This window comes from Mastigoproctus giganteus, chromosome 11, assembly GCF_048544385.1.
Source record: "Mastigoproctus giganteus isolate SK-2022 chromosome 11, ASM4854438v1, whole genome shotgun sequence".
Lineage (NCBI taxonomy): Eukaryota > Metazoa > Arthropoda > Arachnida > Uropygi > Thelyphonidae > Mastigoproctus > Mastigoproctus giganteus.
The window spans coordinates 74,970,153-74,985,725 of NC_143585.1; the positions used below are offsets into that span (position 1 = coordinate 74,970,153).

At 38.0% G+C, this 15,573-nt stretch overlaps 1 protein-coding gene across 1 annotated transcript in view; it reads left to right on the forward strand.

Annotated features, from left to right (window-relative positions):
• The window catches only part of Gint3 (GDI interacting protein 3), an 84,761-nt gene that overhangs the window by 26,282 nt on the left and 42,906 nt on the right, over positions 1-15,573 (forward strand). Inside the window, exons 2-3 of the mRNA XM_090385128.1 lie at positions 4,161-4,497; positions 10,533-10,620. Coding sequence (XP_090241254.1) covers positions 4,289-4,497; positions 10,533-10,620 — 297 coding nt within the window. The 5' untranslated portion in view covers positions 4,161-4,288. The remainder of the gene's footprint in view (positions 1-4,160; positions 4,498-10,532; positions 10,621-15,573) is intronic.

Consider the following 15,573-nt stretch of genomic DNA (forward strand, 5'->3'; position numbering starts at 1 on the left):
GGAAATACGTATGAAGGAAGGTTGTTCCAGAAAACGGCAGTTGAATGAATAAATGAGGAAGATGAAAAGTTGGTTCTGTGAGTTTGAAGTTGGACAGTAAATGGATGTTGGCTGGTGGCGGCATGTGTTCGGACTGTTTTGAAAGAGAGAGTGGGAATTATAGAAGCCAATTCAGAAGAACAGTGCCCATGGAAGTATCTGTAGAAGAGGCATGCAGCAGAAACACTATGTCTATGAGACAGCGAGTGGAGAGACTCTGTTAGAGATGAATCATTGATTAACCTAACTGCCCTCTTCTGTATGGAATCAAGAAGCCTGAGAGAGGTTTTGGGGGCACCACCCCAGATGCGGGAACAATATTCCATGGTAGGGCAGATTTGCGATTTATACAGAGTGAGCAGCTGTTTGGAAGAAAAGTAATGCCGAGAGCGAAAGAGAAAACCAAGTTTTTTAGATGCAGAGGAAGCAATATTTGTAATGTGCTTGTGCCAAGAGAGATTAGAAGTCAGGGTAATCCCCAAAAGAGATATATATCATTTTGCCTAGAAATTGGACTGTCACTAAAGATAAGCATAGGAGCAGAAGAATCCTTTTTGCGAGATATAAGACAAGACTGAGTTTTAGAAGGGTTGAAATCAACAAAGTTGTCTTTGCCCCACTGGAGAATTACCTGAAGATCGGCATTTAAGGATCTGTTAGCAGATTTTCGAGAAATTGAAGCTGATTGAGCAGGACAAGGTTTATCAAAATGGAAAGTGGAATTAAATGTGCTATCATCGGCAAAACTATGGATAGGATTTCCAGTCAATGGAAGAAGGTCATTAATATACAAGAGGAAAAGAGTGGGGGAAAGAACAACCTTAGGCTACACCGGCATTAGTGGAGAAGTTAGAAGACAGAGAGCCATCTCTGTCTTCTAACTTCTACTATCACCCTCAGTGAGCGATCAGAGAGAAAAGTGGATAACCAATTACTAAAAACAGTTGGCAAACCATAAGATGGAAGCTTGTTAAGAAGACCTTTATGCCAAACACGATCGAAAGCCTTTGAGATGTCAAGAGCAACTACTTGTGTTTCACCGAACCTTTCCATTGAATTAGTCCATAAATGGGTAACATAAGCCAGAATATCACCAGTGGATTGACACTGACGGAATCCATACTGGCAATCGTTGATCAGACGGAAGGTTTCTAGGTAGTTTAAGAGTTGGCAGTTAATTGATTTCTCCATTACTTTAGAACGAGTAGAAGTAATTGCAATGGGATGATAATTGGATGGGAGGGATTTGTCACCCTTTTTAAGATTTGGCTGGATATGAGCAAATTTCCAAGCAGAAGGAAAAACACCTTTGGAATAAGAAAGTGAAAAAAGGCGGCAAAGAATAGGAGTAAGTTCAGGAGCACAGGTTTTGAGAACAAGTGGAGAAATACCATCGGGACCTGGAGCTTTCTTAGCATCAAGATTCGTCAAAATCCTTCTGACATCCTTTTGACGGAAGACCACAGGAGGCATTGAATGGAGCTTGTTGGGAATGGTGGGAGGTGTTTTGCCAAGATCATTAATACATGAGTTGGAAGAAAAATGGGATGCTAGCAGGTCAGCTTTATCCTTGGCTGAAGTGACAACAGAACCATCTGGTTTGGACAGATGTGGGAGCAGAGATGGGCAAAAGTTGCGGCCAATATCTTTGGCAAGAGACCAGAATGCTCGGCTACCATTAGGGCAAGAAGCAAGTTTTCTACTCTTAGCCTGTTCAAACTCTAGTTTGGACTGATTAATATCGGCTTTACAATTGTTGCGAGCTTTGGTGAAGACAGAAAATGAAACTGAAGAATTAGAAACAAGCCAATTATGATATGCAACATTCTTCTCTTGAACAGCCTTAGCACATTTATTGGAAAACCAAGGTTTAGATAAAGGACGAGATTTTAAAGTGGAGTGTGGGATAAAGGAGTCCATTCCTGCAAGAATAATTTCACAGACACGATCTGAGCAAACGTTGACATCAGAAGTTTTGAAACAGTAATCTGACCAAGGAAAAGAAGAAAGGAAATTTCGCAGGTCATCCCATTTTGCATTCTTGTAATGCCAAACAACACGAGGTTGGGTTTTGCCATGAGATAAAGGTTCCATTGAAGTAGAGACAATCACCAAGTTGTGATCTGAAGTGCCTAAAGAACCTCTCACTTCGACCGTGTACTTAGAAGGGTTGTTTATGAGAAAAAGATCAGGTGTGTTGGCTATATGATTAGGATTGTCCGGTATTCTTGTAGGTAAATGAACAATCTGTGCAAGGTCATTAGTAATTGCAAAAGTCTCAGCATCTCGACCAGCTGGGTCGGTGTGACTAGAAAATGGAAGCCAGCTGGAGTTGTGAACATTAAAATCACCAAGGAAAATTACCTCACTCTTAGGAAAGTTGAATTGGAGAAAGTCAAGTTTGCAAAGAGAGGAAGTCAAAAAGCTCCAAGTGATTAGTGGAGTTGGGAGAACGGTAGAGACAACAGATGCATTTGACACAATGAGGTAGAGGTTTTAAGCCAGAGAAGATCAAAGGGAGGAGATTTCAAACTGCCAAGTCTCTGACAGGGAATATCAGAACAGACATATGCACAAGTACCACCTTTGAATAATTTCAAATAATTTGGGCATCTGAGATGAGCAGTAGTTGAATCAACCGATAGCTGACATTCTCTCATAAAAAGTACATGGGGTTTGGCAGACTGCAGGTGGAAATGGACATCGTTGAGATTATAATTGAGACCACGTATATTTGTGAAATGAATTAGGACGTGCTTGGAGGTTTAGATCTTTTCGCAGATAAGCTTACTCTATTAGTTTGACAATTCATAGTGTATTCAATAGTAAGGAAAAGTGTGTGGGACATGCTGTATGAAGTAATGAAATTTTTGGATATGGCGTACGCATGGTAAGAATATACCCAGATCCTTGACAATACTCCCCGCATACACCCTACTCGGACTCCCTCCAGTCACTATCTGGCAGAGTAGAGGTAGAAAGATTATACACTAGCTGATCCGGAAGCCTCCTAGAGAGTTACCAATAGGTTCGGTCCGGTGTACTAACTAGTCGCTGGCCTGCGAACACCATTTTAGAGCTGTACCCTCGAAATGTAAAGAATATTGGATCTCGCCACGATGTTCATCCTAACCTCAAAAGTCATCAATCATACTGCATGATGGAAGAGATAGGGAAGGGTTGACCTGAACTTAGCTCTAGAGACTAAACATGGGTTCCACCACTTCAAGCCTCCAGTAAGCAAAGTGGTGGTATTGCACTGGTTGATGAGAGTCATCTACCACCTAGTACTGCCTGGTAACATAGAGAGGCGGCGTTCCTGCATGTGGTGTGGGCGCCACACCTCGACCCCTGCTTACGTTGGTTCACACCTGGGTGGTCACCCACCTTGTCCTTGTGCATGGAGGTTATACCCAGGATTATTATCAGTTCCACCATCGTGAAGGTGCAAGCAGAGGATTTGGCTGTCACAGACCGTTCGGACTTCGCCGAAATTGGGTCCCCTTGACTTGAGTGTCACCGGAATATCAGTTACATCAGCGTTTTAGACTCCCGGTAGCAAGTACAGCTTGTCTGGCATATCTGAGAGAATGTCTGTGACAACCTCAAGGACCACCTCAAGGCTTACAAGTAAAGGTGTGTTGTAGTTCATAGAAGCACTGTTTTGGGATAGGTATTCCTGTAAGGAATGAAAGGCTGAATGATATCTGTAGTTGTTGCTTGAGATGCTGGAACCATATATGAAAAAAATGCCAGTGGTAGTGCTTATTCAGCTTTGCTTTCTGCAGGATGAAGCATAATTTCATCTCAACCATGAGAGCTGAGTAGGTTAGATAAATTTGTGTTGGGCCGAGTACTGCAGATAATTTCATATATGGTCTTCCTCCCTTTAGAAATCAGTTAAACTTTTTATTTTTCCTCCGGAGCAGGCTGAACTTTTTGTTTTCTTTTACATTTATATTGTTTAAATTGTATGTTTTTTTTTTTTTTTCCCCATGTATAATTTTTTATAGAGTCTTTGGACTCTGGTAATTCATTTAAAGATATGTTAATTTCAAAGAGAAAATGTATATTGTTCCTTTAATTCACCTATAAAACATGTGTTGTTTCTTTGATTCCAGCATCCAGTAGAAGTCTTGAAGATCTGAAGAAGGAAGCCACAGAATTGAAACTTCCTAAGGAACATACACCTCGAATTTAAAGATAACTGTTGTGTTCTGTTAGAATGGTTTAAAAATTTTTCTTTAAAATGTCCAATATTAAGAAGTTCTTTGACAGAAGGAGGTCAGACGTAAAATTTAGAGCCGCTGGTGCAGGACATAGACTTTCTTCTGATGTCCAGAAAGTACCACAAAAATCTTTCCAGCCAGCACATCATCGCATGTCAGATGATGCAAAAAAAGCAGGAGAAGCAGCTTTAGCCAGACTTGAAAGTTGCAAAAATAAGCCAGTGAATTGGTATGATATATTACTTGTCACTTTTAAGTATTTAATAATACAAGGTACATTCAAAAGGTTTTTTGAAATAATCATAACGTAACTCTAATGGAGATGAAAGAGTGCAAAACATAGGATTTCATATTCAGTATGCTTATTTGGGAGTAAGCATACTGGATATGCAAGGTGATGCTTTGCATCTAGTTTTTCTAAAATGTCAGTTATAAATGTTACATAATATCTTCTTGGATTATTTCCAGCAACTTCACAATTGTTACTAAAAATGTATTTCTACTCAAAGGTGGTATGCACATGCAGATTTCTGGGAGAAAAAAAGAGAAAAAAAATAGACAAATATTTAACACTCCTCTCTCTTTCTTTCCCCCCCCTGGATAATCCTGCAGGTAGTTTCAGGAAATTAGTGTGTACAGAAACACCGTATATTTATATGGTACATTTTATTGAAGCTATTTACTCAAAAGTTAATGGAAAAAATTCTTAAAAAAGTGTTATATTAATGCAATTATTTGAAAATTTTTTATGATCTGTTTGTGAGCTATATATCAATATACCAAGCTCCTTGACATAACATGGTCTCGACAATGTTCCTTGCATACACACCACTCCCACTCCCTCCAATCACTGTGACAGAGTAGAGGCAGCGAGATTATACACTAGCTGATCTGGAAGCCTCCTAGAGAGTTACCAATAGGTTCGGTCCAGTGGACTATCTAGCAGCTAGCTTATAAATACTGTTTTAGAGCTGAACCCACAAAATGTAAGGAACTCTTAACAAACCAACACCTCTAACAAATATTATAAACTTGCCTTCAAATGATTTAAAGATATTGAATTGGAAGTTTTGAGTTTTGGTCTAGAATAGGCAGTACAACAAAAGTTTTATTCAGTTAAAGTTAATCACCATGGAAAACATGTATTTCAATAGTTGAACACGGTCCTTAATTTTGAATTGAATGCAGGAGTGAATATCGTATCATCACATAACTAATACTGAAGTGAATAGTAGTGGAATTGTAGGTTTTAATTTATTTTTTTTTTATGTAAACCCCAAACACGAGAGGTATTAGAACCTATAGTACTTAGTACCATGCTTGGGTTGGAGGTTGAGAAGACGAAAGAAGATATTTGTTGACATTGGACTTGAACTGTTGTAGACTGTAATTTTCAGGAAATACGGATGAAGAAAGGTTGTTCCAGAAAACGGCAGTTGAATGAATAAATGAGGAAGATGAAAAGTTGGTTCTGTGAGTTTGAAGTTGGACAGTAAATGGATGTTGGCTGGTGGCGACACGTGTTCGGACTGTTTTGAAAGAGAGAGTGGGAATTATAGAAGCCAATTCAGAAGAACAGTGCCCATGGAAGTATCTGTAGAAGAGGCATGCAGCAGAAACACGCTGTCTATGAGACAGCGAGTGGAGAGACTCTGTTAGAAATGAATCATTAATTAACTTAACTGCCCTCTTCTGAATGGAATCAAGAAGCCTGAGAGAGGTTTTGGGGGCACCACCCCAGATGCGGGAACAATATTCCATGGCAGGGCGGAATTGCGATTTATACAGAGTGAACAGCTGTTTGGAAGAAAAGTAACGCCGAGAGCAAAAGAGAAAACCAAGTTTTTTAGATGCAGAGGAAGCAATATTTGTAATGTGCTTGTGCCAAGAGAGATTAGAAGTCAGGGTAATCCCCAAAAGAGATATATCATTTTTCCTGGAAATTGGAGTGTCATTAAAGATAAGCATAGGAGCAGAAGAATTCTTTTTGTGAGATATAAGACAAGACTGAGTTTTAGAAGGGTTGAAATCAACTAAGTTGCTTTGCCCCACTGGAGAATTACCTCAAGATCGGCATTTAACGATCTGTTAGCAGATTTTCGAGAAGTTGAAGCTGATTGAGCAGGGCAAGGTTTCTCAAAATGGAAAGTGGAATGCAATGTGCTATCATCGGCAAAACTATGGATAGGATTTCCAGTCAATGGAAGAAGGTCATTTATATACAAGAAAAAATGAGTGGGGGAAAGAACTGAACCCTGGGGGACACAGGCATTAGTGGAGAAGTTAGAAGACAGAAAGCCATCTACCATCACCCTCAGTGAGCGATCAGAGAGAAAACTGGATAACCAATTACTAAAAACAGTTGGCAAACCATAAGATGGAAGCTTGTTTAGAAGACCTTTATGCCAAACATGATTGAAAGCCTTTGAGATGTCAAGAGCAACTACTTGTGTTTCACCGAACCTTTCCATTTAATTAGTCCATAAATGGGTAACATAAGCCAGAACATCACTTACCAGTGGATCGACACTGACGGAATCCATACTGGCGATCGTTGATCAGATGGAAGGTTTCTAGGTAGTTTAAGATTTGGCGGTTAATTGATTTCTCCATTACTTTAGAAAGAGTAGAAGTAATTGCAATGGGACGATAATTGGATGGGAGGGATTTGTCACCCTTTTTAGGAACTGGCTGGATGTGAGCAAATTTCCAAGCAGAAGGAAAAACACCTTTGAAATAAGAAAGTGAAAAAAGGCGGCAAAGAATAGGAGTAAGGTCAGGAGTGCAGGTTTTGAGAAAAAGTGGAGAAATACCATCGGGACCTGGAGCTTTCTTAGCATCAAGATTTGTCAAAATCCTTCTGACATCCTTTTGATGGAAGACCACAGGAGGCATTGAATGGAGCTTGTTGGGAATGGTGGGAGGTGTTTTACCAAGATCATTAATATATGAGTTTGAAGAAAAATGGGATGCTAGCAGCTCAGCTTTATACTTGGCTGAAGTGACAACAGAACCATCTGGTTTGGACAGAGGTGGGAGCAGGGATGGGCAAAAGTTACGGCCAATAGCTTTGGTAAGGAACTAGAATGCTCGGCTACCATTAGAGCAAGAAGCAAGTTTTCTACTCTTAGCCTGTTCAAACTCTAGTTTGGACTGATTAATAACTGCTTTACAATTGTTTCGAGCTTTGGTGTAAGCAGAAAATGAAACTGAAGAATTAGAAACAAGCCAATTACGATATGCAACATTCTTCTCTTGAACAGCCTTAGCACATTTATTGGAAAACCAAGGTTTTGATAAAGGACGAGATTTTAAAGTGGAGTGTGGGATAAAGGAGTCCATTCCTGCAAGAATAATTTCACTGACACGATCTGAGCAAACGTTGACATCAGAAGTTTTGAAACAGTAATCCGACCAAGGAAAAGAAAAAAAGAAATCTCACAGGTCATCCCATTTTGCATTCTTATAATGCCAAACAACACTAGGTTGGGAATAGCCATGAGATAAAGGCTCCATTGGAGAAGAGGCAATCACCAAGTTTTGTTCTGAAGTGCCTAAAGGGCCTCTCACTTCGACCGTGTACTTAGAAGGGTTGTTTGTGAGAAAAAGATCAAGCGTGTTGGCTGTATGATTAGGATTGTCCGGTATTCTTGTAGGTAAATGAACAATCTGTGCAAGGTCAATAGTAATTGTAAAAGCCTCAGCATCTTGACCAGCTGGGTCGGTGTGACTTGAAAACAGAAGCCAGCTGGAGTTGTGAACATTAAAATCACAAGGAAAATTACCTCACTGTTAGGAAAGTTGGACGGGAGAAAGTCAAGTTGCAAAGAGAGGAAGTCGAAGAGCTCCAAGTGATTAGTGGAGTTGGCAGAACGGTAGAGACAACAGATGAATTTTACACAATGAGGTAGAGAGATTTTAAGCCAGAGAAGATCAAAGAGAGTAGATTTCAAATTGCCAAGTCTCTGTACCACCTTTAAGGCGAAAGGAATCATACAGCGAATAATTTGGGCATCTGAGATGAGCAGTAGTTGAATCAACCAATAACTGAGATTTTGTCAGAAAAAGTACATGGGTTTTGGTAGACTGCATGTGGAAATGGACATCGTTGAGATATCAGAATTGAGACCACGTATATTTGTGACATGAATTAGGAAGTGCTTGGGAGGTTTAGATCTTTTCACAGATAAGCTTGTTATATTAGTTTGACAATTCATGGTGTATTCAGTAGTAAGAAAAAGTGGGTGGGACATGCTGTATGATGTAATGAAATCTTTGCATATGTCGTACACATGGTAAGAATATACCCAGATCCTTGACATAACAATGCTCCCCGCATACACACTACTCGGACTCCCTCCAGTCACTATCTGGCAGAGAAGAGGTAGCAAGATTATACACTAGCTGATCCGGAAGCCTCCTAGAGAGTTACCGATAGGTTCGGTCCAGTGTACTAACTAGCGGCTGGCCTGCGAACACCGTTTTAGAGCTGTTCCCTCGAATTGTAAGGAATATTGGATCTCGCGACGATGTTCATCCTAACCTCAAAAGTCATCAATCATACTGCATGATGGAAGAGATAGGGAAGGGTTGACCGGAACTTAGCTCTAGAGACTAAACATGGATTCCACCACTTCAAGCCTCCAATAAGCAAAGTGGTGGTATTGCACCGGTTGATGAGATTCATCTATCACCTAGTATCGCCTGGTAACATAGAGGGGCGGCATTCCTCCATGTGGTGTGGGTGCCGCACCTCGACCCCTGCTTACGTTGGTTCACACCTGGGTGGTCACTCACCGTGTACTTGTGCATGGAGGTTATACCCAGGATTACTAACAGTCTCAACATACAATCCAAGATTTCTTGTGGGTGACACAAGAAATCTTGGATTTGTACAACCATGCCCTCCTCTTCCATTTCCAGTAGACTGGCAACATGGCTTTGTTTGGGCCCTTGAAAGCATGTGGTGTCTGTTAATTGTACACCAACATTGGTTTTAGTTTTAAAGTTCCAGCGACATTTGCTCCGAGCAGAAGTCTTAGCCTGTTTTTTGCAGCCTTGAAATCTAGTGCAGACTGCTCCTCATGGGCAATGAAAGTTCATGGCAATTTCTTTCCATTAAAGCCCGATCTCATCAACATTAAAAATGAGATGAGGTGGATAATTACCCTCCTCTACAATGGCTTGAAACTCTGCAGGAAATGCTGGTAGCTGCCTCAGCATCTGCACTTGCTACCTTGACACTTCATTTCACACAAAGGCACGTACTTCAAGATTTAAATCGTATGAACCATTCCTTGCTACCTAAAAATGTCTCATCACTATCCTCTTTTTTCTTAGTCTTCAGAAATTAACTTTGCCTTATCAGTAATAACAGCTTGAGTCAACGGAATGGGAATGTTTTTTTTTGATTTAAGTCATCCACCCACAATGACAATAATTTCACCATTTTTTTCTAAAAGTTTACTTCTGCTATAATTCACTTGTATCACATTTACTGTCATATCATGTTGCATTGACTTTTTATTTTATCTGTATTTTGCATTATGGTACTCGCAATTGATGGAGGCAGTTTCATATTTCTACTCACATTAGGATGTCTCTGACTATTTTCTATTCTCTCAATTACCTCCATCTTTTTTTCCAAAGTGATAGATCTACGAGACTTTTTAGCGACATTTTAACATTCATTTTTATTAATTTAATGAACAATTTTTAATTACACCAACAAACGAACTGAGTGTTCCTCTCCTCTTATCTCTGGCCATCTCATCCTTGATTGGCTTAGATGATAGATGGGGATAGCTCTCATCTCTGATTGGCCGTGCTGTTTCTTTACTTCACCATTGATGTAAAGAAACCGCACAGGTATTTATAGTTGCACATTTTAGTTTTTCATAGTTTATCATAATTTTTGTTCTGTATAATATCTTTAACTGTCAGAATTTCTGCTGAAGCATCCAACTTCTGTAATATTTGTTTTGTAAGTAATTTGAATAACATTTTATAGATAGGTTTCAAAGTAATTTAAATTGCACTTGATATGAGCATGGTTTCCCCTTAACTATAATTTTCCTGCATAAATGTCATACAAATCCCATGAGTTTTAATAGTTTATTTCCAATCAAAGTACTGTTATAATGTTTATGCCACCTGAACATTTTAACTACAGCAGATTGTATTGTAATTTGCTGTATTATATTGGACTAAATGTAGATGTCAGTTAAGGTTTTTTTTTTTTAACTTTGTTTCATATTTTTAAAGGTCTCTAGCTGCTATACGAGCCCAAGCAAAGAAGGAACTGGAGCTTGAGTTGCAAGCATCTGAAAAAGCAAAGACTGAACCTAAAGAGGTAATTTAAATTGTATTGTAATTCTTCTTTTTTTTTTTTAATATAGTTGTTATGCAATTGCATTTTAGAGTAAGTGGGTTTTAGAATATGTTTAATCAACCTCAGCCTGAATGGTGTATTACTATTTCACGAAATGTCAAAACAACTTAAACTTTTGATTGATTTGTGGGAAAATTTCCTTTTCCTCTAAAATAATTATTTTAATGACTTAGCAACAAACACCAGAGTAGTTGGTTGAAACTGAGACCTTCCCCCACACAAAATCCAGTGTATATGTGACCCTGTTTCTTAGATACCATTGTCTTTAAGTGCATTCAGAATGGATTGGTTGTTTTAATCAGGAGTGATTTGTTCATTGCCTTGTCTTTGTAACACTCATTAATCCTCAGGTGCACAAAAAAAAATCTGGTTTACTTTATATACCATTTAACTTTTTTTCTTTTGGATAAAATGCAAGAAATAGTTTAAAATCGCTTGTGAAATTTTTTATCTTTATTGAGAAACTATATTGGATAATACAATGACTATATTTAGTAACAGCAGTCATGTTATTCTAAAAATTTATTTTTCTCAACTACTTTGTGAGTAAAAGCTAAGTTGAAACCAAAGCTCTGTAGAAAGTTAATGCAGTAGTAGCAGGTGTGTTGCACTTTATACACAAATGTGGTACCATTAAAGAATTTTTTTACAGCTATAGTTTTCTGATTAAAAAAATAATTAATGATACAGATCTAAAGTGAGTACCATACTGGAGGAATACTAAAATTCACATTGATGTAATTCAGATTAGATATAGATATTTCGATTTGAGTTTTTCCTTCTATAAAGTAATGAAAGTTAAAAACTTTTGAGTTTAAATCCATGATTTTTAAGTTTGTTGCCCAAAAAAAATTATATTTATTTATAAAACATAATGTGGATCTTAAGGACGCAGTTGTAGGAAAACCTTCTTTTGCATTTATTAGTACTCTTTGCAAGTGTGCCCAAGATATCACTAGTTGTAAACAAGGATATTTTTGTTTATAATGAAGAATTGTTATCACATTTTATATTTAGGATTGGTATCAGCAATATAAAAATGCAAGTGATATGTTCAGTTTTATATTAAAATTTTGCCATAAACTCTATTAAACAAACCAGAATACCAATTGTTAATAGCTCAAGTCAGTAATTGTAAACACTATTTAGAAGGGTTGACATAGATGGACAGTGCAATTCAGTCACTGTGGTGTGACATAAGCACTGGGAAAGCAAAAATGATAGTAGGAGTGTGTTATCGGCCTAATGACTCTGATGAGTACAATGAACAATTGTACAGAGAAATACAATGGGCCAGTAAATCAGAATGTCTTATAATGAGGGATTATAACTTCCTAGATATTGACTGGAACTTGCAGTTTGGTCACTCACACACTACTAAGACTTTTGTGGATTTATTCGATGATTGTTTTCTACAGCAGCATGTTCGAGAGGCAACAAGAGGGAGTAAGATCTCTTGATCTGGTTATCAGTAATGTTTATTCATGCATTAAGAACTTGCAGATAAAGGAAACACTAAGTTGCAGTGATCACAGTGTACTGATATGGGATTTACTTAAAGATGTCACTGCCATCAGGAGTAAAGGGAAGGGTTTTGGCTTTCATAAAGGTTACTACAGGGGTCTCAAACAGTTTTCAAATTCTATACAGTGGGATCAAATGATTATGTTACCAATGGCAAATTCTAAATGGGAAGCATTCAAGGAATTAATCTTGGAATCTACTAGGCTTTTCAAACCAACTAAGAAATACTGTTCAAGGTTTAGGCCTAAATGGATGTCAGATAAACTAATGAGACTTGTTGCAGAGAAGAAAAATGCATGGGATGCATATATATTATCAGGCGACACAGAAGCCTATGGTAGATATAAGGTAGTCTGTAATCAAGTCACAAAGGAGGTTAGGCAAGTGAAGGCATATTACGAGAAATCTTTGGCAAAGGATGCAAAGAAAAACAGCAAAGAGTTCTTTACTTATGTAAACTCTAGAAGGAAGGGGATGAATCAGATTGGTCCACTTTATTAATTGTTTGACTGTTGATGATCCTGCTCAGATATTGACAAACCAAACAATTATTTTGCATCTACATTCGCACATGAGGAATTCTGTAGGGAAGTGGATTACAGAAGCTTATTAAACTCTAACAGAAAGCTAAATGATTTTGTAATAACTGAGAGCAAAGTGGAGGAGAAATTGTTGAAGTTAAACATAAGAAAGGCACCTAGGGTGGATGGGATATATATCCAGTTATATTAAAGGAAGCAGCAAAGGAAGTAAATAAACCCTTAGTCATAATTATGAGATCATCCTTGGACTCGGGAAATCCCCACGGACTGGGGATTGGAGATGTGCAAATCCAATCCCCAATTCACAAATTGTGACAAAAGTAATTATAGACCTGTTAGTTTAACTTCTGTTCCGGGGAAAATAATGGAGTCACTGATTAAAGAAACATTGCAGGATCATCTAGACAAGACTGCAATAATAATTCAGACACAGAATGGGTTTGTTAAGGGAAGTCTTGTCTGACCAATTTGATTGGATACTATGATGTGGTCACAAAGGAATTGGATGCAAAAAATAATTTTGATATCTTATACTTGGATTTCAGGAAAGCTTTTGATACCGTTGCATATGATTTGTACAAATTGGAGCAGTATGGCATTAAGGGCAAGTTGCTACAATGGATAAAAGGATGGTTGAGTGGGAGAAGACAGAGAATGGTAATCAATGGACACTGTTCTTTGTGGACTAATGTTATTAGTGGAGTCCCTCGGGGTTTTGTGTTGGACTCGTTGTTTTGTATATTTATCAATGATATTGATGAAGGTATATCAGACTTAATGTTGAAGTTTGCAGATGATACAAAGGTTGGCAGTGTTGTTAATGACTGTGTTAATGCAACAGGATCTAGAAAAGTTGGGCAGATGGACTGAGAAGTGGCAACTGAAGTTTAACATTGACAAATTAAAGTACAGTAAACCCCCGCTATTCGCGGGGGTTACGTTCCTGAGAAATGCCGCGAATACCGAAAACGCGAATACTGAGTAATGGCTCCCATAGTAATAAAGGTGTTCCGTTCCAAAGTATGAAATATATAAGAAAAACTAGTCTAAAATTTTGTCTATGTATGTATTATATGTACCTTCATAATATGACTATGTACATAGACAGTACATAGTGAAATGCAAGCATATGGCATCGAAATGAAAATAAGAAACAATTTAATATTAAATGTAATATTTATTAGAAATTTCAAACAAATCTTTCAAACCAGCGCCTTTGCTTGCTAGAAAAAAAAAACATCCCACCAGTGCTATCACCAGTTTCGCTAAAGTGTTGATAAAGGAGTTTTGCCTTTTCGCGAATGATGAGTGAACTTAACGGAATTTTATTTTGAGTTCGGTCTTCTATCCACAGATTTAAAGCCTTTTCCATTTTTTCTAATTTAACATCACGAGTTACAGAGTAAATTTTTGAAGCAATTAGCGCGTTTTCACGGACACTACGGCGCATTTTTTCTTCCGATTTTTTTGATTGATCGTACCGTTGACTCATTGATTTTATAATGTTTTGCCACTGAGGAGACACTTTCACCATTAGAAATTTTATCTGATAACTCAATTTTATTCGCTAATGTCATCATCACCTTCTTTGATATTTTCACATTTCTCTTTTTATTCGTAGCCATATTTTTGTACGGGTTAGAAAGAACTTGTCCGCAATAGTCACTTTCTTCCGTTAACACACTCGAAAAAGTCTGTTTTACACTGCAAAACGGTAGATTTATCACTTTTGTAAGCATATCAATTTATAAATTTATTCAATTTATAAGCATATAAATTAAAAGCAAACGACGAAACCTTCCATAACAAGCGCATAACACATATTGAACAAGGATTAGCGAGAAACATCCACGCTCGCGATTTTGTCACCCCTCTCCCCCCACCCACTGAGCGCTGTTTTGACCGGGAAAGATAATTTTAGATATGCCCATGTTTTTCTATGGCGGAAAATATTCACGGCGCTTTAAAATTCACATTTTTTAGGTTTCATTTTATATTAAATCGGCGAACGCGAAACCACGAATACAGATACCGCGAATAGCGGGGGTTTACTGTACTGCATATGGGTAGCAGTAATCTCAGAGAAACGTACAAACTGTGTGGTGCTACACTCAGGGCGGTAGAGAATGAAAAAGACCTGGGGAGTAATTGAGCTGTCCTGGCAGCATGTCTGCCAGGACAACTCATGGTGTTTTGTCAATGATATACAGGAATTTTTCTATCAGTGATAAGGAGGTGATTATCTCATTGTAGAAGACAATGGTCAGGCTGCATATAGGTCTGGAGGCCTCATTTCAGGAAGGATGTAGAGCTGCTTGAATGGATACAAAGAATGGCAGTAAGATTGGTGAGGGGAACGAAGGGGGTTTCTCTTACCAAATAAGGCTTCAGTTCTGGAGACCAGGCACCTGTGAGGTGTATAAGGCCTTGAATGGTTTGAACATGCTCAATGCTGATGGGATTCTTCCTTTTGCTAAAATTACTAACCTGAGTGGATATAAATTGAAATTGAGGAAAGACAGTTGTAGAATAGATTTGTGGAAATTTACCTTTAGCCAGTGGGTAGTTGATTGCTGGAACAAACTTCCATTTGTTGTTGTGGAAGTTGATAGTTCAAATAAATTCAGAGAAGGAAAGAACTGGACAAACTTTTAGAGCAAATGAATGGGTGAAATGAATTTTTTTATTTTTGGCTAATACTCTATGAGCTTGTTTTCTTGCATCATATTCTAATGCTGATTTGATCCCTTTATTCAGGTATAAAGATGCAGAAGAATTAAATTTAAATTATGATTTGATTTAGTTGTGTACCACTCTTGCAAGAAAAATAAGCCCAGTCAAATATTTT